Source organism: Ranitomeya imitator, chromosome 6 (assembly GCF_032444005.1).
Source record: "Ranitomeya imitator isolate aRanImi1 chromosome 6, aRanImi1.pri, whole genome shotgun sequence".
NCBI lineage: Eukaryota > Metazoa > Chordata > Amphibia > Anura > Dendrobatidae > Ranitomeya > Ranitomeya imitator.
In genome coordinates, this window is record NC_091287.1 from 365,386,672 (window position 1) to 365,410,334 (window position 23,663).

The window sequence follows — 23,663 nt, forward strand, 5'->3', positions numbered from 1 at the left end:
AGGAACAGTGGTCCTCTGCGGTGATGTGTTGTCTATAGTGATGTTACCACAGCAGTCTGATTGGTGGAGCAACACATGTGATGTATTAGTCCTGTAAAAAAAAGTACATACCATTATACCAGCCCAAACACAAACCTTTCTCCGAGTTCTGCACTCACTATGTGAGCTAGTACTTTCCCTTTAAGACCTTTCTTTCTGTGGACAAGGCGTGATGTAGTCATCAAGTATGGAGAGGTGAACAAGGGCGATGATGGATTTGTATTGATTCATTCACATTACATACATTTTACCATAATAATTACTATTTCTTGATTTTTGATATGTGAAGCGGTTACTTTAATTATGTCAGGCTGTGTTCACACTTTTTTTTGCTGTTTTTCTTTTTCTGCAGGCAAAACCTGCTCTCTTGGCAGTAAAGAAGCTGCTTATAAAAAGCAGGTTTTGCTGTGGATTTTTTTTCTGCGTTTTTATTGACTCTTGTGCATGCTGATGAAGTTTAGCGCCCCAAAAAAGCATGATGCAACTTCCTTAGGTTTTTTCACCAAAAACGCAGCAAAACCTGATACCTGCATTTATTGATGCACTTTTGCACTTACTCATTTCTTTCTATGGGTGATAAAAACTCTGACTGAAGTGACTTTCTGCAGTTTTCAAAAACAAAGCAGTTTTCTAGTTCAGTCAGAAAAAAAACTGTGTGCATGAGATTTCTGAAATCTCATAGCTTTTGCTGGTGCTGTAGAATGCAGCTTATAATTTCCATTAAAAAAATGCAACAACGCAACGTGTGAACATAGCCTGAGAATGTGTGTGTATGTAGATGTATGCGTGTGGTAGTACTTGTAATGCATTGCTTCATGTGTTCATTTTCAGCCTCCCTGTTGTTACAAAGTGACAGTGCTTTACTGGGTGAAGCCGCAGCCGTCATGTGTCTACTTCTGTTTGATGAGGTCTCAAGAATGGATATGTGGTAAGACTTGATGCTCTTGTACTCTACATACATTCTTTAGGCCTCCATGAAAGCTTACACTGTGCCACAACCTCCCCGTTCTATAGCGGCTGGCCGGACTCCGGAGTGTGCGGTTCGTGTGGTCGTACAAGGTGCATCAGGTCTCCCTTCTGAAAGCAGTGGCCCGGCATGAGAAAATTGTCATTATATATCTTTAGAATGTCAATTTTAAGACCTGTATGACTTTGTATATAGAGCCTTAATTTTGTTCTGTTTGTTGGTTTTTTGTTTTTTTGAGAATAGTGGTATATATTGGCCAGATATGCACAGCACAAATCACCAACACTTGGCAGTGTGATCTGTTGCACCCGTCCAGCGTCTTTTACCTTTTTATTTCAGTGCTAGAGTGGTGGCATTAGTCTACGTTCCCTGCCCCAAGTAGCATACTCACCAGCCGCTGTCTTTAGCAGTTCCTGGCACCGCTCCAGTTGCGATCCGCCATCTTGTGACCACAGCTTCTGACTGACCAGAAGCCATAGGTGTCGGTCACAAGCTCTGTGTAAGGCTATACGAGAGCCTCGTTCTGGCCTCTTTCTGGCTCTCAGACTTACCTTGAGAAGTGACCTCCAGCTCGCCCAGCAAACACTGGAGTGATCTGACAGGTCACAAACTAGAGAAGACCACCGGCACAGATGACAGAAGAAGACAGGGCAGGTAAGTATATTGCCAAGGGCATGGAACTTGCATTAGTGCCACCACTCCAGGGTTAAAATAAAATAGAAACATTGGAGTGGTGCTTTATACCTCATCCTACATGGCGCTGATGTGGAGTCACTATTTGGAATTGCTGAATGACCGTAACCCTCAGTGTAGGAGGATGACACCAGAAGATACTGCGCAGAGCTCCACTCCATCCAACATATGGCCGACCCCTGCTTCAATGCATTTGCTATCTTTGAAGGATTCTTATTTATTGTAAGTCACCTAGATATTACACCAATTATTTTGAACACATGCCTATATGAATTTTCAGTTTAACCTTTGTCTGGAAAGTCTTTAGCAGCGCTCTCTTTATTTCTCGGCTGAACTATTAACAGGTGAATGTGGGAATAAAGTTTCCCCTATTGATATATGTGCGTGTCTGTTATAAGGAACGATTTGTCGGTTAACATATTTTCACTGGACAACTGGGTGACTTAACACCGATTTCTGGGCTGCTGGAAAAGGTATTTACTTTTAGAAAATATTTTTCAGGCATACGAGAAAATGAAGATTATTACGCACTAGCCTTTTATTAAATTTAGATAAAGGATATAACACACAATTGAGTTCAGCCTTGTATTTTATCCATAGGTCAGAGGATGTGCCCACGTCTCCACCTCCATTCAGCTTGCCTGTAGCTATAGTTAGGCGGTAAGTGACCTATGAACATTTTATATGGTCTTTTAAAAGACTACAACTTGCTATTTTATGTGACTTAAAGGGGTATTCCATCTGCAAGATCCTATCCCAGTGTATTGTAGGAGTACTAATAATAATATTAGCAAATATCTCCAATTAGAAATTTAGTATAGTTCTTCTGATTCGCTGTTTCTTACCACATATGCAGGGCATTGCAGTAGCTTAGGTATCCACGGTTGCAACCTCTCATATAGTGACAGTTAGCTAGATAAGTGTGATTACCAGCAAAGCTCCGTACAGGCAGGGTAGGGGAAGAGGCAGTACAGCAGCGCGAAGAAGAGCTGATAGAAGGGTCTGTAACTGACTAAACTCCTCCCTGCTGCCATTTTCCCACAGGGACCTTATCTGAATGGTCTCATCTGCTCTGCTCTCAGCACTTTTTAATCATGCAGGAGGTTAGACCAGGCTGTATCATTACATCTCTCTTACTGAGAAACCTTTGTTATTGTGAGGGCGTGTTCTTCTTCTGCTGTGCTGCTGAATGCCTATGATTGGGCAACTCATACAGGGAGAAAAAGTACACGCCTCCAGTGAAACAACAAAAAAAGGTAACTCATTAGATGCCAAATTCTTGGATTGCCAACATCTCTGAAATGGAGAGGCAAAATTAAAATAAAATGATTTTGCTGTTTTTTTTTTTTTGTTTTATTTTTTTTTTTAAATTCCTTTCTGCATCCACTATTACATCACGTGTCAACTCCAACACGAAAAATGTGGTAAATGGTCCTCTTTATAAAATAATAATAAAAAAAGACCTGAAATCTTGAAAAGAAATGAAAAAAAAAATCACATTGGCCAACAGTACTGTTTTGGGCTGTAACTTCCATTCTTTCAGGTAATTTTCTGTAGTCTTATCAAAACAGACATGATTACAATGACAGGTATCACCTCTACACACAGCTGATAACGCAGGATCCACCATTAATAATAAGGAATGTTACACCTGACCCTGGTCCCCCTCCCAGAACAAAGGCCTCCGTACACAAGTGGGAGGGTCTGAGTCAAACTATTAATGCTAATGTGAGGGGAGTTTCCAAGAAGAACGGGAAGTTTGTCTAGAAAAGTCAAAATACCATTGTAAAAATTGCAAGATTTTTAAGTTTTGTTTCAATACAGATCATGATATAAGAAAATAAATGCAATCTTAAATAATGTTAAAGGGGTTATCTACTTCTAGGATAACCCATTCTTAAACTAAATGTTATTCCTTGATAATAAAACCTATTCTTACCTACCGTGCCAGCGCCGTTCCAGCAGTGTCGGCACTTGCCCTCCGGGGGCCTGTGTGGTGTTGTGACACGTGAGACCGGCGCCCAATCAGCACTGGCGTCGCTGTCTCTGCCTTCGGACAAACTGAACACGAAGAAGGGATCAGCTGCAGCCCAGACTTCCTCTTCATGTTCATTTTGTCCAAAGGCGGAGACATTGACGCCAGCGCTGATTGGGACAACCTGTTTAACATAAATTAAACATATCATAAATGATACAGTTGTGCTCAAAAGTTTACATACCCCTGCAGAATTTTTGCTTTCTTGGCCTTTTTTCAGAGACTATGAATGATAACACCAAAGCTTTTTCTCCACTTATGGTTAGTGGTTGGGTGAAGCCATTTATTGTCAAACTACTGTGTTTTCTCTTTTTAACTCATAATGACAAGCCCAAACATCCATATAACCCTGATCAAAAGTTCACATACCCCATTTCTTAATACCGTGTATTGCCCCCTCTAACATCAATGACAGCTTGAAGTCTTTTGTGGTAGTTGTGGCTGAGGTTCTTTATTTTCTCATATGGTAAATCTGCCCACTCTTCTTGGCAAATAGCCTCCAGTTCCTGTAAATTCCTGGCTGTCTAGCATGAACTGTGCATTTGAGATCTCCCCAGAGTGGCTCAATGATATTGAGGTCAGGAGACTGAGATGGCCACTCCAGAACCTTCACTTTGTTTTGACAGGTCGACTGTTTTGGATCGTTGTCATGTTGGAACGTCCAAGCATGTCCCATGTGCAGCTTCAAAGCTGATGAGTGCAAATTTGCCAGTATTTGCTGATAATGTGCTGCATTCATCTTTCATTCAACTTTGACCAAGTTTCCTGTGCCTTTGTAGCTCACACATCCTTATAACATCAGCGATCCACCTCCATGCTTTACAGTAGAAATAGTGTTCCTTTAATCATAGGCCTTGTTAACCTCTCTCTAAATGTAATGTTTGTGGTTGGGGCCAAACAGTTAAATTTTGGTCTCGTCACTCCAAATTACCTAGTTCCAGAAGTTTTGAAGTTTTGTCTTTGTGGTGTTTTGCGTATTGTAGAAGAGAGTCTTTGTGGCATTTACGCAGTAATGGCTTTCTTCTAGTGACTTGACAACGCCACTCTTCTTTTTTTTTTTTTCTTCAAGTGCCTCCTTATTGTGCACTTTGAAACGGCCACACAGCTAGTTTTCAGAGAGTCCAGTATTTCAGCTGATGTTGTTATTTGTGGGTTTTTCTTTGCATCCTAAACAATTTTCCTGGTAGTTGTGGACGACATTTTTGTTAGGCTACCTGACCGTGGTTTTGTTTTAACAGAGCCCTTGATTTTCCATTTGTTAATCACAGTTTGAACACTGCTGATTGACATTATCAATTCCTTGGATATCTTTTTATATCCCTTTCCTGTTTTATATAGTTCCCGTAGATTCGTTGACAATTCTTTTGTTTTCCCCATGACTTAAAATCCAGAAACGTCAGTGGCTGGATGAAAGATGCAAGAGTCTGTCTGGATCTCAGAAACTCACTCAGCTTTTATGCACACACACTGATTACAAGCAAACAGGTCACAGGTGACGATGTTACCTTTAGTAGCCATTCAAACCCATTTGTGTCAACTTATGTGCATGTTATCAGGCCAAAATCACCAGGGTGTGTAAACTTTTGAGCAGGGTCATTTGGATGCTTTGGGTTGTCATTATGATTGAAAAAGAGAAAACACGGTAGTTTGACAATAAATGGCTTCACCCAACCACTAACCATGAGTGGAGAAAAACGTTTTGTGCTATCATTTATATTATCTGAAAAAAAGGCCAAGAAAGCAAAAATTCTGCCGGTGTATGTAAACTTTTGAGCACAACTGTATATATTGCCTTAAATATTTCTGGGAGCTGAACAGACCTTGATTTAGTCACCTATGTATCATGTTGGCTTATGCAGATATATGTATCTTTCTCGTACTTTTTACACTTCCATGAAATCTGCAATGTATCCTGGAGCATTCATACGAAGTTAACCCTTTTTTTCATGATGACTTAAAAAATATGGCTCAAGTTGGTAGCTGTGTGTGGAGCGCGCCCCATAAAGGGCAGATAATGGCTGTGAGTCAAAGCCTGGGCTTGCCTTAGCAGGTGCGGGTGGATCGCAGCTCCTCCTGCCACTGTTAACCTGTTAATCGCTGCTGTGAAACTCTTACAGCGGTATTATTAGCGTGCTGGCATGGGGGCACATCATTCTATGTGTCCATCGGCGCTCCCATGTCGTGATGGTGGCGTGCCGATGGGTTGCGATGACAGCCAGGGACTGTGAAGAACTCTGTGCCTGTCATTACCTAAAGGTACCGTCACACTAAGCGACGCTGCAGCGATACCGACAACGATGTCGATCGCTGCAGCGTCGCTGTTTGGTTGCTGGAGAGCTGTCACACAGACAGCTCTCCAGCGACCAACGATCCCGAGGTCCCCGGTAACCAGGGTAAACATCGGATTACTAAGCGCAGGGCCGCGCTTAGTAACCCGATGTTTACCATGGTTACCAGCGTAAACGGTAAAAAAACAAACACTACATACTTACCTTCAGCTGTCTGTCCTCCGGCGCTCTGCTTTCCTCTGCACTGTCAGCGCCGGTCAGCCGGAAAGCAGAGCGGTGACGTCACCGCTGTGCTTTCCGGCTGGCCAACGCTGACTCAGGATGCAGGAGGAGTGCAGAGAAGCACAGCGCCGGGGACAGACAGCTGAAGGTAAGTATGTAGTGTTTGTTTTTTTTAACGTTTACGCTTGTAACTAGGGTAAACATCGGGTTACTAAGCGCGGCCCTGCGCTTAGTAACCCGATGTTTACCCTGGTTACCAGTGAAGACATCGCTGGATCGGTGTCACACACGTCGATCCAGCGATGTCAGCGGGAAGTCCAGCGACGAAATAAAGTTCTGGACTTTCCTCAGCGACCAACGATCTCCCAGCAGGGGCCTGATCGTTGGTCGCTGTCACACATAACGATTTCCTTAACGATATCGTTGCTACGTCACAAAAAGCAACGATATCGTTAACGATATCGTTATGTGTGACGGTACCTTTATTCCCCTGAAGCACAGCCTGTGGCCGGGCTTCAAAGTAGACCGTGATTTTTGCCATATGCAGCAATACTGTGGTATTTCTGTATAAAGTACAAGTGATCAGATGATCACAGGTTCAAGTCCCCCAAGGTGACAAATAAATGCAGTAGAAAGAGAAAAATAAAGAGGTTTTCAAAGTGTATATAAAAAATTTCAAATCACACCATGTTTCACTAATAAAAATAGAGATAAAATTAAAATGCACACGAGGTATCACCGTGTCCAAAAAAGTCTGATCTATTAAAATATGAAAATAATTAACCAGGTTCGTAAATAGAAAAAAAATTGAAAACACCCAAATTGTGCTTTTATGGTCTCGGCAATGCCTCAAAAATTGCTGTAAGAAGAGATCCAAATCATAGTGTATCCCAGCATGGCATCAATAAAATGTTGTCTTGCCAGGCAAAAAATAACCATCAAATAGCTCTATCAACTAACAAAATAAGTGTTACAGGTCTCGGAAAGTGGTGACACAATTTATAAGAAAAAAAAAAAAGTGTTGTTTTTTTTTGTTGTTTGTTAGTTTTTTTTTTTTTTACTATTTTTTTTTTATTTCACCACTAAAATTAATTAAAAAAAACAAAAACTGTTGGGTATTGCCATAATCGTACTGATTATGAAAATCACATTGCCACTATTTGCACCACGTCATGTACACAGTAAAAACAGTTCCCAATGCACTGTCAGTGTACTGGAAAATGGGGAAAAAATACAGCAATTCTATGTGGTAAATTAGAAACAGAAAAATATATAAAAAAAAGTTATGGCTCTTGGAAGAAGAGAAGAAAAAAATGTAAATTGGCCGCGTCATGAAGTTGTTTAACCTGTGGCTGAACATGTACAGAAAGGCTGAAGCTGCAGGTAGCTCCTCCCTTCTGGACATATACCGTACTTACTGACTATTGTCAGTGCCATCAACCACCAGGTAGGAGAAATTAATCGGCCGGCCCATTTAACCCTTAAAATACTGAAATTCTGGTGAAAGTGTTTAAATTGTCAAGAAAGGCTGCCGTCGTGGTCTTGACTGTTAGACTGTTATTTTTAGGGACTCTATAGCGACAGGGTCTGTTCCGCAGGATTGGCGCATAGCAAATGTGGTGCCAATATTCAAAAAGGGCTCTAAAAGTGAACCTGGAAATTATAGGCCAGTAAGTCTAACCTCTATTGTTGGTAAAATATTTGAAGGGTTTCTGAGGGATGTTATTCTGGATTATCTCAATGAGAATAACTGTTTAACTCCATATCAGCATGGGTTTATGAGAAATCGCTCCTGTCAAACCAATCTAATCAGTTTTTATGAAGAGGTAAGCTATAGGCTGGACCACGGTGAGTCATTGGACGTGGTATATCTCGATTTTTCCAAAGCGTTTGATACCGTGCCGCACAAGAGGTTGGTACACAAAATGAGAATGCTTGGTCTGGGGGAAAATGTGTGTAAATGGGTTAGTAACTGGCTTAGTGATAGAAAGCAGAGGGTGGTTATAAGTGGTATAGTCTCTAACTGGGTCGCTGTGACCAGTGGGGTACCGCAGGGGTCAGTATTGGGACCTGTTCTCTTCAACATATTCATTAATGATCTGGTAGAAGGTTTACACAGTAAAATATCGATATTTGCAGATGATACAAAACTATGTAAAGCAGTTAATACAAGAGAAGATATTATTCTACTACAGATGGATCTGGATAAGGTGGAAACTTGGGCTGAAAGGTGGCAGATGAGGTTTAACAATGATAAATGTAAGGTTATACACATGGGAAGAAGGAATCAATGTCACCATTACACACTGAATGGGAAACCACTGGGTAAATCTGACAGGGAGAAGGACTTGGGGATCCTAGTTAATGATAAACTTACCTGGAGCAGCCAGTGCCAGGCAGCAGCTGCCAAGGCAAACAGGATCATGGGGTGCATTAAAAGAGGTCTGAATATACATGATGAGAGCATTATACTGCCTCTGTACAAATCCCTAGTTAGACCGCACATGGAGTACTATGTCCAGTTTTGGGCACCGGTGCTCAGGAAGGATATAATGGAACTAGAGAGAGTACAAAGGAGGGCAACAAAATTAATAAAGGGGATGGGAGAACTACAATACCCAGATAGATTAGCAAAATTAGGATTATTTAGTCTAGAAAAAAGACGACTGAGGGGCGATCTAATAACCATGTATAAGTATATAAGGGGACAATACAAATATCTCGCTGAGGATCTGTTTATACCAAGGAAGGTGACGGGCACAAGGGGGCATTCTTTGCGTCTGGAGGAGAGAACGTTTTTCCACCAACATAGAAGAGGATTCTTTACTGTTAGGGCAGTGAGAATCTGGAATTGCTTGCCTGAGGAGGTGGTGATGGCGAACTCAGTCGAGGGGTTCAAGAGAGGCCTGGATGTCTTCCTGGAGCAGAACAATATTGTATCATACAATTAGGTTCTGTAGAAGGACGTAGATCTGGGGATTTATTATGATGGAATATAGGCTGAACTGGATGGACAAATGTCTTTTTTCGGCCTTACTAACTATGTTACTATGTTACTATGTAAAGACACGGTGGGGTTCATTTTATATGCAGGCAGCCTATGTCTCTTTAAATAAACTTTATTATACTCACAACTGTAGCAAAGGCACAATTGTATCAAGAACACGAAGATCCAGCTCAGCGAACCCTGAACGAGCTTTATTCACAAAGTGTTTGGGGAGGAGAATACAGGATGTAGCCAAACAAATGACATGACGGGCGACATCAACGCTCTTCAGGTGATCTACACCCTATTCATGCAGAATTGTGTGCCCCCAAGGCTTACCACCCTGAAAAAAAACGCTTTATACAACCTCAGCACATTGGCTAAAAATAAAAGAATACACCTTTAATAAATAAAAATACTGTATTTGTGGGAAATATACTTTTTAAAACTTCTTAAACCAAAAAACTCAATATGATCCGAAAATGGAAAGTATGTTCCCATAGAAGGATTTTTCCAAGAGTTGTAAAGCCGTTTTTGAGGAGTAATTTTGAGCAGATCCAATCCACAATGCTCCTCTGAGACTCAGTGTGAACATGAATAAAACTGACTCTGATTTCCCTCTTAACGGCTGCCATGGGCTTTCTCCACTATTTCTATATTTCAGGTTTCACCTTCCCATCTCCGTGAGTACCCATCATGCTGTAAGTCCGTACACAATGGCCTCTCCTCTGTGCGCAGAGTGGATAACCATGAAGCCAGTGTCGGATATGCTGCGCATAGCATGGAACCTGTCCTGGAACCAAGGGATGGATAACTTTTTGAAAAATCAAGAAAAAGAACCAGTTGAAAACGAAAAGTAAGGCTCTGCATAAAGAAGCATTTTTACTTACGGTATATTAATTTCAAGCAATCTTATTTTTTTTTACCTTATTTACCCATCTTTTAATTTTTGTGTGTTGATCACATATGATTTTTTTTTTTTTTTAGCTTATCATTGCATTGTCACTTAACTAAAGGTTAAGTCTAGATCATGTGATTTTGATAGATCGATACTGGAGGTTCTGAAATAACCTTAAGTGACCATAGAGATGAAGATCATTCTATTGAGCCATCCTTGACTTACCGGTAATTGCTAGACTCATAGCTTCTAACAAAAATCATCTGAGATTTTCCATGTGTATCAGTGAAAGAAATGCTATCAATTTTCTGTGCGACTGCTGTAACGCCACATTCACAGGGGATGCTTATTTCGCCCTTCCTTGCCTTCATACCACAGCCTACTGTACATTACTAACAGATGGAAAGTAACCACTTCAACATCACCCTAGTGACTATTATACTTGTCTGGCTTTTTTGATCGTTTTATGCGTTTAGGAACTTACACCGTGCTCTACAATTTTTATTTTTTATTATCTCCGGAGATTTTAGTTGCAGTAATGTTAAAGGGAATCTGCGAGTAGGATCAACCCTTCTAAGCCGTCTGTATGAGTATGCAGGTCATAGAAAGTAGAATAAGATGATACCTTGATATCTGCAATCCGATGTTTTATTTTGGAGGAATCCATGATATATATATATATCCCCCTCACTCCTCTCATTTCCCCCTAACACTTGTCATTTCGACCTCACATCTGTCATGTTCCGATCACTCCACTATTTTTCCTCACTCCTCTCATTTTGCACTCACACCTTTTCATTTTCACCTCACACCTCTCATTTTCCCCTCAGTATATACATGTTTGTCATCTCCCTTATATATAGTATACACTTGTATGTCATCTCCTGTATATAGTATATACCTGTATGTCATCTCCCCTGTAAATAGTATATACCTGCTGTATGTAATCTCCTCCTGTATATTGTATATACCTGTATGTCATCTTTTCTGTATATATTAATTCACACATACACATAATAGACAGGTCATGTGACTAACAACTGCCGTATTTCCTATATGGTACATTTGTTGCTCTTGTAGTTTGTTTGCTTATTAATCAGATTTTTATTTTTGAAGGATAATACCAGACTTGTGCGAGTTTCATGTGTCAAGTTGTGTGTGTTGAGTTGCATGTGGCGACATGCATATAGTAACTTTTGTGAGATAAGTTTTGTGTGGCGACATGCGTGTAGCAACTTTTTGTGTGTCGAGTTGTATGTGACAGGTTAGTGTAGCAAGTTGTGTGCAGCAAGTTTTGCGCATCGCGAGTTTTGCGCGTGGTGAGTTTTATGTGTGGTGCGTTTTGAGTATGTGCAAATTTTGTGTGAGGCAACTTTTGCATGTGTTGCAACTTTTGTGCATGTGGCGATTTTTCCGCGTGTGCAAGTTTTGCGTGTGGCGAGTTTTCCATGAGGTGAGTTTTGCACGTGTGGCGAGTTTTGCGTGAGCCTAGTTTTGCATGTGGCGAGTTTTGCACGTGGCGAGTTTTGAGCGGCGACTTTTGTGTTTCGACTTCTATGTGGCGAGGTTGGTGTATGTGTGGTAAAATGTGTGCTGTGGGTAGTATATGTGTTCAAGCACGTGGTAGTGTGTGGTGCATTTTGTGTGTGTTAATATCCCCGTGTGTGATGAGTATCCTATATTTGGACCCCACCTTAGCAACTATACGGTATATACTCTTAGGCGCCATCGCTCTCACTCTTTAAGTCCCCCTTGTTCACATCTGGCAGCTGTCAATTTGCCTCCAACACTTTTCCTTTCACTTTTTCCCCATTATGTAGATAGGGGGAAAATTGTTTGGTGAATTGGAACGCGCGGGGTTAAAATTTTGCCTCACAACATAGCCTATGACGCTCTCGGGGTCCAGACGTGTGACTGTGCAAAATTTTGTGACTGTAGCTGCGATGGTACAGATGCCAATCCCGGACATACACACATACATTCAGCTTTATATATTAGACTAGCCGAAGAGCCCGGCGTTGCCTGGGCATAGTAAATATCTGTTGTTAGTTATAGCACCTCACTTCTCTTATTTTCCCATCACGCCTCTCATTTTCCCAATCACATCTTTCATTTTCCCCCTCACATCTCTCATTTTCTCCCTCACACCTCTCATTTTCTCCCTCACTCCTCTCATTCCCCCCTAACACTTGTCATTTCGACCTCACAGCTGTCATTTTCCGATCACTCCACTATTTTCCCTCACTCCTCTCATTTTGCACTCACACCTTTTCATTTTCACCTCACACCTCTCATTTTCACCTCAGTATATACATGTTTGTCATCTCCCTTATATATAGAATACACCTGTATGTCATCTCCTGTATATAGTATATACCTGTATGTCATCTCCCCTGTATATAGTATATACCTGCTGTGTGTCATCTCCCCTGTATATAGTATATACCTGTATGTCATCTCCTATATATAGTATATACCTGTATGTCATCTCCTTCTATATATAGTATATACCTGTGTCATCTCCCCTGTATATAGTATATATCTGTGTAATCTCCTCCTGTATATAGTATATACATGTATGTCATCTTCTATATATAGCATATACCTGAATGTCATCTCCTCCTGTATATAGTATATACCTGTATGTCATCTCCTCCTCTATATAGTATATACCTGTGTGTCTTCTCCCCTGTATATAGTATATACCTGTGTAATCTCCTCCTGTATTAGACCTCGTTCACACGTTATTTGCTCAGTATTTTTACCTCAGTATTTGTAAGCTAAATTGGCAGCCTGATAAATCCCCAGCCAACAGGAAGCCCTCCCCCTGGCAGTATATATTAGCTCACATATACACATAATAGACAGGTCATGTGACTGTCAGCTGCCGTATTTCCTATATGGTACATATGTTGCTCTTGTGGTTTGTCTGCTTATTAATCAGATTTTTTTTTTTGAAGGATAATACCAGACTTGTGTGTGTTTTAGGGCGAGTTTCGTTTGTCAAGTTGTGTGTGTTGAGTTGCGTGTGGAGACATGCATGTAGCGACTTTTGTGAGATGAGTTTTGTGTGGCAACATGCGTGTAGCAACTTTTTGTGTCGAGTTGCATGTGACAGGTTAGTGTAGCAAGTTGTGTGCAGCAAGTTTTGCGCATGGCGAGTTTTGCGCGTGGCGAGTTTTATGTGTGGTGCCTTTTGAGTATGTGCAAGTTTTGTGTGAGGCAACTTTTGCATGTGTTGCAACTTTTGTGTATGTGGAAATTTTTGCGCGTGTGCAAGTTTTGCGTGTGGCGAGTTTTCCATGAGGTGAGTTTCGCACTTGTGGCGAGTTTTGCGTGAGCCTAGTTTTTGCATGTGGCGAGTTTTGCGCGTGGCGAGTTTTGAGCGGCGACTTTTGTGTTTCGACTTTTATGTGGCGAGGTTGGTGTATGTGTGGTGAAATGTGTGCTGAGGGTAATATGTGTTCAAGCACGTGGTAGTGTGTGGCGCATTTTGTGTGCGTGTTCATATCCCCGTGTGTGGTGAGTATCCCATGTCGGGACCCCACCTTAGCAACTGTATGGTATATACTCTTTGGCGCCATCGCTCTCATTCTTTAAGTCCCCCTTGTTCACATCTGGCAGCTGTCAATTTGCCTCCAACACTTTTCCTTTCACTTTTTCCCCATTATGTAGATAGGGGCAAAATTGTTTGGTGAATTGGAACGCGCGGGGTTAAAATTTCACCTCACAACATAGCCTATGACGCTCTCGGGGTCCAGACGTGTGACTGTGCAAAATTTTGTAGCTGTATCTGCGACAGTGAGGATGCCAATCCCGGACATACACACACACACACACACACGCACACACACACACACACACACACACACACACACACACCTACACACATTCCGCTTTATATGTTAGATTAGCTGTCCCAGGCTATGGGCCAGACACTGATTTGCATGAGAATCTGTCTCCAGAGGTTATTATGAATGAAAGAGGGAGTTACCCGTGTGAGACATGTAGATCTGGAGAATAGACTGTCAGTCATTACTTGTCTCACACTGAATAATCTTTGGAGGCAGATTCTCCTGCAGATCAGTGTCTGGCCCATAGTCCTGAGCAGTTCTTTTAAATAGAAGAAAAATGTGGATTTTTCTGGAACAAGACCTCTGATCTCAGATATCAAGGTATCACTTTATTCAATTTCCAATGACCTACATACTCATATGCACGGCGTAGGAAGGTTGATCCTACTAACAGATCCCCTTTTAAAACATTTTAACAGGTCTACCTGCAAAGGATTGTCCAAGGATATGGATTTTTTTGGTGAATCACCATACACATATCTGTGATTCACGCACATCTTATATCTGTGTTCTTCAAGGATAGAACTGATGGCCATAATTACCTGTTAGCACGCTCCTATGCCGTTTTTTCTTTGTAGACCCTGTGAAGATTATTGGAGATATACTTGCATGCCAATCGTTTGTATCCTATCTGGCATGGGATTATAAAACCCACTTCATTGTGGAGCTGTATGAGAAAACCTACCTCAACAAGGGGGTCAAGCCTCAAAGGCTGCCAGTAATAGATCTCAAATCTTGAATCAGTCAAGAGCAGGACAAATGCTGCTTGCAATATAGTCATGCTGAAGCTGCCAAAGAATTTTCTAGAAACCTTATTCCATAAGGAGGTATGGAGATGCATAGAAGAGCTAGTAGAAACCAGATGGCAAAGATGTGTTTGGTCTCAATGCATAGCAGGGGCCCGGCCAGATCTGATAAAGCCAAAACTGCCACCCTTGGACCAGCTATTTAGGAATTATGACTAGAGTTGAGGACATTTTTCAAAATTTGGTTCTGATTATGATCATCAAACATAAATTTGGCATGATTAGGGTACCAATATGGCAAATTTAGATTCGGCGACCGATTCCGAACATATACGCCCAACTCTAATTATGACCCACCAAGCTGATGATCTGTCTGACGTAATAGTGACATCAGGCTGGGTGGCGAGTTGCAGGTCCATTACATGTGGTGGCAGCAGTGGAATTCTGATCGACTCATTATGCGCAATGAAAAAAATAAATAGAAACGTCCTTTTTTTTCTTTTCTCTAGTTTCAAGTGAATGGTTCAGTCAAACCCCCCCCCCCCCCCCCCCCCAGATAAATCGCTTTCCTTATTTACTGTTTAATATGTAGGAGATGCTTGCTTATATTTTGCATATGAGAAAACAGATGCTAACCTAATGGCAAGAACGGACACCTGGACTCTGCTCCTGCAGAGTGATGAATGAGGCAAAGTACATGATATTTTTAAGCTCAAGATATGTATCTTTAATTATTGTAATTTTACACAGGGACCACAGCGAACCCCTGTACCACTTCACCCCCCGTCAGTTGATGAAATTCTGTATGTCTGACTGCCACTGTTAGAAGGAGCTTCCTGAGGGATTCTGCGGGGTTTTCGTGATTTTTCCATTGATTTATAATTGATGTTTTTTTCCCTTTTTAATGCTTCTCTGCTTTGCCCGTTAAAACAGCAAATCTAAAGGAGCAGAACGCATTTGTGAGCAGAGCCTAATAACAAAGAGGTTTTTTCATTAAAATCTTTTCTGAAGATAAAAAAAATCAAGCAGAGCTGTCAGATATATTACTGCCCTCTGCTCTATGACGCCACAATGCGGACTGTACAGATGCATGTAGAACAGGCACACGGTGCGGATGCAGCTGGCTGATGGCCCAAGGTCACCATTAGATATTATTATTACAGGCAGGTCCTTGTGTCAGCTAGATTTTTTTTTTGCTGTACCTGCGTGTAGAACGTTTCCAGCTCTGACTTTTTTTTTTTTTTCTCCTCTCCCAAGTTTTTCAGATGCATTAAAGTTATCCCCTGAAGAAGTCCTGACATTGAGGATGACACACTCAACCAGTGGACTGCAAGATTGCCTGAGTTCTATCACTCGGGCTGTGTCTCATGGGGAAGTTCGTTCTGCTGTTGCTAGGATGAATTTTTATCTCCTAAATGACAGACTGGTTCTCAACTGCCTGACTGACTATAACATGTCTTCCTTGAAGTGTTTGCCTTGGCATACGGCGTTAAGCAGGTGAGATTCACTGCACAATTTCTAATGTCTGCATAAAATATGCACACACACGCGTGATGATTAAAGTGGCTCGTGCAAGCGGCTTCTTACCTTCCGCAGTATTTATTCAGGCACTCAGGAATCACAAATATTTCTTTTATGGATGTACATATATAATGGAAGTCTAATGTGTGTGTGTATAATATGTTTATACACATTGCGAGAGTTTTAAACAAGTGTGGAAAAAATGCTGCAAAATGAAAATGATTTAAAAAAAACAGTTGTTTATTTTTATTAATTTACCAAAATGTAAAGTGAATGAAAAGCGAAATCAAATTAATATTTGGTGTGATCATCCGTAGCCGTCAAACAGTATCACAGCACCTATTCTTCAAGGTACTTTGTACACAGATTTTGAACAAATTCGGAAGGGAGGTTGTTCCAAACATCTTGGAGAGCTAACCACACATCTTCTGTAGCTGTAGGTTCTGTCATATAAAGATGTTGAAAATAGGGCTCTGTGGAGAGGCCATATCATAAGTAGAGTTGAGCGAATATGTTCGGATTCGGTTGCCAAATATGAATTTGCCATATTTGTGCCAAATTTATGTTTGATGTTCCGATCATGCTCTTTAATTTCTACGCCCATTGACTCCAGTTACGTTCGGCTGTGTTCAGCGAATATTGCAAAAACAATATTCGCCACCAACCGTAATCCGAACCAAATTTTGAAACATTCGCTCAACTCTAATCATAAATTCCCAGACTCCTTGTCCTCCTTCAATGACGCTGGCCTTATGGTTGAGGTCATTGTCTTGTTTCAGAATACATTTGAAGACACCTGCCTGATGGTATTTCCTGATGGATAAGTATTTGCCAGTATTGAGCATTGTGGACACCAAAAAAATTGGGAACGTTGAAGACTGTAACCGCATAGGTCACCCAAGGACACCATGTTCATCAGATAAGACTTATGGTTGCTTCCCTTCGAAATCGGAAAATGTCTTGCAGGGCCATCAGCTCAGAACTGGCAGCAGCCAATTGGACCCAACAACACCCATCAACTGTGGCCTGCATGGAAGAATTGCAATCAAAAGCCATACCTTTGCCACAAAAACAAAGCCGAGCGGCTCAACTATTCATGGAAACTATAGAAACTGAGGTGCAGAAAAGTTACAGCTGATGCTCTGGGCTGATGAAGCAAAATGTGAATTATTTGGGCCGTACGTGAAGGCAGTTTATTTGCCAAAGGAGTGGAGAGCCGGACAGTTATGAGTGTCTGTCTGCATTCAACCGTAAATCATGGTGGAAGTTCCTTGTAAGTTTGTGGCCCCATTTCATCAAATGGAGTTTGGTATATGGTCAGGATTAATGGTGTCCTTTATACTGCGAAATACAGGTAGATGCTTAAGTATCATTCAGTACCACCAGTGAGGCATCTGATTTATTCTACAGCAGAACAATGTCCCTAAACATACAGCCAATGTCACTAAGGACTACCATCAGCGAAAAGAAGAACTGGGACTCGTGGAAGTGATCGAATGGCCGCCATAGAGCCCTGATTTCAACATCAAGTCTGGTTTGGCTTGCCTGAAGAGACAATGATTTGCACAAATCTACATCCATAGAAGATCAGTGGTTAGTTCACCGAGATGTTTGGAATCACCACCCTGCCAAGTGCCTTCATAAACGGTGTGCAAGTGTACCTGGAAACATTGATGCTTTTGATACAGTGTTCACACCAAATATTGATTTAGATTTCTATGTTTTCCATTCTCTTGATTTATTTTTATCAATTTTCAAAATACTAATAAAAGGATTCTCTCAGCAGCATTTTGTTGCGTAATGTGAGCACCATAAAGCAGGGGCAGAAATCCTGATTCCAGGGATGTGTTATTTACTAGGCAGTTTGCTGTAGGTTAAATAAAATTACCGTATATGTTTTATCTGCAGGAGTTTCACTGCTGGACTAGCTGTCACATGCCCCCTAGCCCTGCAATTCTGTGCCCACCACGGCTCAGCAGCTGTCTCCCAAGGCACAGTGTGCACAGAAAACTGCCAATCAATGGTGCCGGCGCAGTTGTCCACAGATCGTTTTTTTCAGCACTGCTACATCTGCACTGCAGAAACAATGGGCAGCACGGTGGCTCAATGGTTAACACTGCAGACTTGCAGCCCTGATGTCCTGGGTTCAAACCCCACCAAGGACAACCCCTGCCAGGAGTTTGTATGTTCTCACCGTGTTTGCGTGGGTTTCCTCCCACATTCCAAAGATATAATGATAGGGAAATTAGATTGTGAGCCCCATCTGGGACAGAGATGATAATGTGTGCAAAACTAAAGCACTGCGGAATATGTTGGTGCTATATAAAAATAAATATTATTATTACGAACAATGATTGCTGCACCCAGTAAACGAAGTGATCTATTTCCCCTACATGATGCTGCACTCTGGTTACATAGCAAATAATTGCTCTCTTTAAGGGTCCGTTTACACTGACTGGTGGCATGATCCGACCACTCATCGGTAAATTTGTACCACTCAGGGATCGTTAGATTGAACAGGCAGACCAAAGTCATCTAGACTAGATCGCTCAGTGCGCATAGGCTGACATAAAAGATTTAACCCCATGAATGCGTGTTTTGCACGATCATCAGGTGATCGGCAGCCTGTTTACACTGAACCATCTTTTTAATCATCTGCTTGTATCTTTTTCACAGTACTGTATGTGTATAATATACTGGACGTATATCTGCAGAACGCAAAAGTATAGACCACGGCCAGCAATTCTTAATCCATAGCGATAGATTCCCTGATACTGAAAATAATGTGCAGCTTAATGAGACCAGAAGGGATCGTGAGCAGAGATGAGCAATTCCGAAATCCCCATAAGTATATATTGTGTGTTTCTTATATAGCGCCGTTCTGAGAAGTAACCTGTGGCATATCCCAATTATCGCTGCAGGAAGCAATGACATTTCCTCTATTGCAGTACTTACCGCAAGAAAAATGTAGGGCTTTACGGCACAGATTCATATAGGTGGGCAGCTGTGAAAGGCACCCTCATGGCGACTCTGCCACTTTATATACAGCGGATACAGATAGTAGGGGAAGCGGACATATAACATCCATTTACACATATAGGGCACTGTTTATTGGTGAAACCCCTTTAAGGGTTTCTTTCTTTACAAGTGAATTCTCTATACTTTTCAGTGACCAACTGATTTTCCAAAATATTCAATGATGCCAGATTAATGGTAATCTCTCTCCATCTTTCTTCCTGTCTGATCGTGCTGTGCTGGATGCCATGAGTGCATGCTGCATTATTCCCCAGATCTAGAGAGCCGATATGTGCCGGTATTATAGAATATCTATGTGCTCCTCTGTTTGATGGGATCGGTGATGTTAGCTCTTCTAATAAGATGTTCATTGCCTGAGACCCTAAATGTTTGGGACCCCTGTAGTCAGTTCTTCTTAGAGCGGACACTGTATGGCTGGCTCTGCACATCTTTTTAGATCTATCACTGACTCCTTGCTTTCTAAATAGACAATATGCGCCGGGAATATCTAATATGTCTGAGCTCCCCAGTCCACAAAATATCAGGAATGCTGTCACAAAGCTTGTGCATGATGAGCACACATCGATTATGTGAAAGTCGCTTATGGCTCTGTTGCTTTGTAGTCGGTCCCTGCTGCGTTTGTGCTCGCTCGGTTCCCGCGGCGTTTGTGCCCGCTCGGTCCCCGCGGCGTTTGTGCCCGCTCGGTCCCCGCGGCGTTTGTGCCCGCTCGGTCCCCGCGGCGTTTGTGCCCGCTCGGTCCCCGCGGCGTTTGTGCCCGCTCGGTCCCCTCGGCGTTTGTGCCCGCTCGGTCCCCACAGCATTTGCTTATTGTGGCTGCACATTCCCTGTTTACATCAGGAGACGCGCAGACAGCCATTACTTTTTAGAGCGCATGTATAGCGGGACTAATCTCTATACCCGTATGAATGAGGATGCCTCATGATTATAGAAATTCTGGCTTACATACACAAGCCTAAACATGACTTTTTTGCATTAAGTACATAAGTACAGATTTTAGTTTGCCGTCAAAGCTTCCTTTGCCCCAAGCAGAAGAAAGGTTAATGTTTGTTCTTTTCCCTCTGTAGGTTTCTGCTGGTTCAGCCAGCGTGTGCGGAAGATGAGAAGCTCCTGGCAGATGTGATAAGTTTCCTAAACAAGATCCTGAGAGAACAGAGGAGAAGCTCCGACTCGCAGGATCTCCAATGGATACTAGAGATGCTACTTAAACAAGTAAGAACAGTGCCTTAGAGGATTGCCATTGCCACTTCTGACAGATGATGCAGCATTAACATCCATGCCCAATAAAGATAATTTAGCTGTAAAGAGTACACATTTATTTTGCTCACCTGCCAGAGCAATCCTGATGGGAGCCGTGAATCTGTCTCATACAAAGCTCCGGGTCTCCATAAAAAAGCAGATACTGCGGCAGGAGTGACATTGTATGATAATCAGAAAACATTATTATTTGGTTGCCGGCTCATTGAGCCGTTCATCCTGAGCATACTTACCGGAGTGGTTCTGCCTCGTGTTTATGGACGAATGACGGCCGGGGAAATTGGACCTTTGGCATGGCGGCTTACATTGTCACTGCTTCATCTAAATAGTGCGGTCTCTTTGTCTAAAGGCTAAAGTCAGGTTGGTGATGCGTTTTATGGCCGCTTAAGGATGCAGTGACTGTATATTTCTCCTGTACAGTGACTTGAATGGCATTTCATTGAATATTGCGTATTCGGAGTATACCGCATGAGATATCTGCAGGAACATTACTACCGCTGGGCTGCCTTTACAGGGGATTTAAGTTAATTTTAATCACTAGCTCTTGTAACTTCTACAATTTGATCTGTTGTAAAAAAAAAATGTTCCTGTGCTGAGATAATCTTCTAGATGTGCCCCTGCTGTGTCCTGTGTAATGGCTGTGTCTGACCGTACAGGGACATTGTCTGGTCATACCACAGCTCCCGGGCAGGGGAGGAGGCAAAAGAGAATATCCAGACAGGACACCCTGAGACATTTGTTTAAAAACGGGCAGGGAAATATTTTTTTTTGTCACAAAAAGAATCAGCTGCGATCCCATAGTGTTTCAGAAACACTCCAGTATGGCTCCCCTAAATAGTTGCGTCAGTTAACCATTTCTGGACTGGAGCCTTTCATTTATCTAAAATATTAGTGTGGATTGGGTTGGAGAGGAGCCGTAGATATCGCACATTATAACGGTCATGTAGTCATCGGAGGCTTCATGAAATCTTGTCACTAGAGTTGAGCGACCTTGACCTTTTTAGAGTCGAGCCGGGTTTTGCGAAACCCGACTATGTCCAAAGTCGGGTCGAGTGAAATCGGCCGATTATGACGTAAAGTCGGGATCGACCGAAACACGAAACCCAATGCAAGTCAATGGGGCAGCATAGTCGGCAGTGAGTGGGGGCCAGGAAAACACCTAGAGTGGCCATTTTAATGTCAAAACCATCCATTCTTCTTAATGAAGCTTGTCAAGCGTAATTTACCTTATAATAATTGGAAGGCATTTGAAATTGGGGGTCATTTGGCTAAAGTTGTGGGGGGTAGGGCTGGTTCAAGTAATTAGTGGGCCCAGGAAATCTGGACCACGTCACGGCAGTGGAGCAGGGAGAGGTAAGTATTTCAACTTTGCAAGTGCTGTGAACCTGAGCAAGCAGGGGGGGCCCACTCGTTGGCATTGGCACTGGCACAGGGCCCCTCAAAGTACAGCGGTGTGTTTGCACGGCGGGGGCGCCTCCCACCGGCAGCAACACTTTTGCGTACTATGAGAGGCCCTGTGCCAGTGACGTCGCCAACTAGTATTCCTCCCCCCACCTGATGAAGGAACCTGCACTTTCATCTGCACCTTCCTCTTTGTCCCCGTGTAAGGTGGTATGGTATGCGGGAAGAGCAACCTGACTTTCAGCAGGGTCACAATGTTGTTGTGTAGCGTGCACGGGGAATGTTGCGTTATGGGTCAATGTACCAGCAGACTCATCTATCACTGGCTGGGCAATGGGCACGATGAAGTGGAAACACAGATATAGGCCCAAAGAAGAAAGTGGGCTAAATGCAGTTCAAAATTGGTAACACAGGAATAACCAGGGGGCATTGCAGTGGAGGACAACTGGAATGAGAGGCTGACACAGAGAGTAGGGCCAAATCAGTAAGTAGTCGAAATGCAGTTCAAAATTGGCAACCGTAGTAAACAGGCGGCACAGCTTTGTTCAGTGGAGGAGAACAGCAAGGAGTGGCAGACACCGATAGTAGGCCCCAAACCAACTAGTACGCCAAATGCAGTTGTTCCATTTAACCACAATTTAATGAGAGCCTGAAGATAGAAGCTCAGGAAAGGCAACCTGGGGAACACCTTGGAGTGTAACACACCATCTCTCTCCACCCCATACCCATTTTGTATGGCCTAATGCAGTGTACTTTTCTACAACTACTAAACGAGAGTCGGAAGACCGAAGCAATGGCAAGGAAACCTGGGGAACACCTTAGAGTGTAACACACCCTCTCTCTACACCCCATACCCAATTTGAAGGCCTAATGCAGTGTAGTTTCCAAGAACTACTAAACGAGAGCCGGAAGATCGAAGCTCAGGAAAGGCAACCTGGGGAACACCTTGGAGTGTAACACACCCTCTCGCTACACCCCATACCCAATTTGAAGGCCTAATGCAGCGTAGTTTCCAACAACTACTAAACGAGAGCCGGAAGATCGAAGCTCAGGAAAGGCAACCTGGGGAACACCTTGGAGTGGAACACACCATCTCTCTACACCCCATACCCAATTTGAAGGCCTAATGCAGAGTAGTTTCCAAGAACTACTAAACGAGAGCCGGAAGATCGAAGCTCAGGAAAGGCAACCTGGGGAACACCTTGTAGTGTAACACAACGTCTCTCTACACGACGGAAGGGCTGATTCTTAGGAAGGAAGGCTGTTGGAAATAAGCATTGCGCGTCCGAGGGTGATTATATTCTTATTAGGTATATACTCACCCTCGGACGCGCCCTGCTTCTTTATTTGGAATGAATGTTTATTTGCAATGTGGTGTTGACTTTCTCTATTATTTTGGTAATTAATGATTTTATTATTTTCATTATTTTGCATCTTCTCGGCAATAATATAAAGAAGACGCGACAGGACAACACTCGGTGGATGCCATATGTGTGTTTTCAATTTAAAAAAACTTTCAGTTAACTACTTGCAGGAGAAAGTAATTGTAGCTGGTGGCCATTTTTAGTACTGTACCAGATTAGAGTTGTGTGTTTGTTTTTAATGTTAAAATGTCTGCATTTGATATCTCACCAGTATTTTCTTTTTTATAAGCAAAATACTTATTTTTATATTTTCTGATGTTGGTTCCAGGGGTACACGGCCAGCAGTGCCCTGGTCAGTG

General features: G+C 42.3%; 1 protein-coding gene across 1 annotated transcript in view; it reads left to right on the top strand.

Annotated features, from left to right (window-relative positions):
* RTTN (rotatin) overlaps positions 1-23,663 on the top strand; it is a 327,600-nt gene that overhangs the window by 120,675 nt on the left and 183,262 nt on the right. Inside the window, exons 23-27 of the mRNA XM_069730984.1 lie at positions 871-967; positions 2,300-2,359; positions 9,895-10,086; positions 15,986-16,225; positions 20,350-20,494. Of these exons, the coding sequence (XP_069587085.1) occupies positions 871-967; positions 2,300-2,359; positions 9,895-10,086; positions 15,986-16,225; positions 20,350-20,494 (734 nt within the window). The remainder of the gene's footprint in view (positions 1-870; positions 968-2,299; positions 2,360-9,894; positions 10,087-15,985; positions 16,226-20,349; positions 20,495-23,663) is intronic.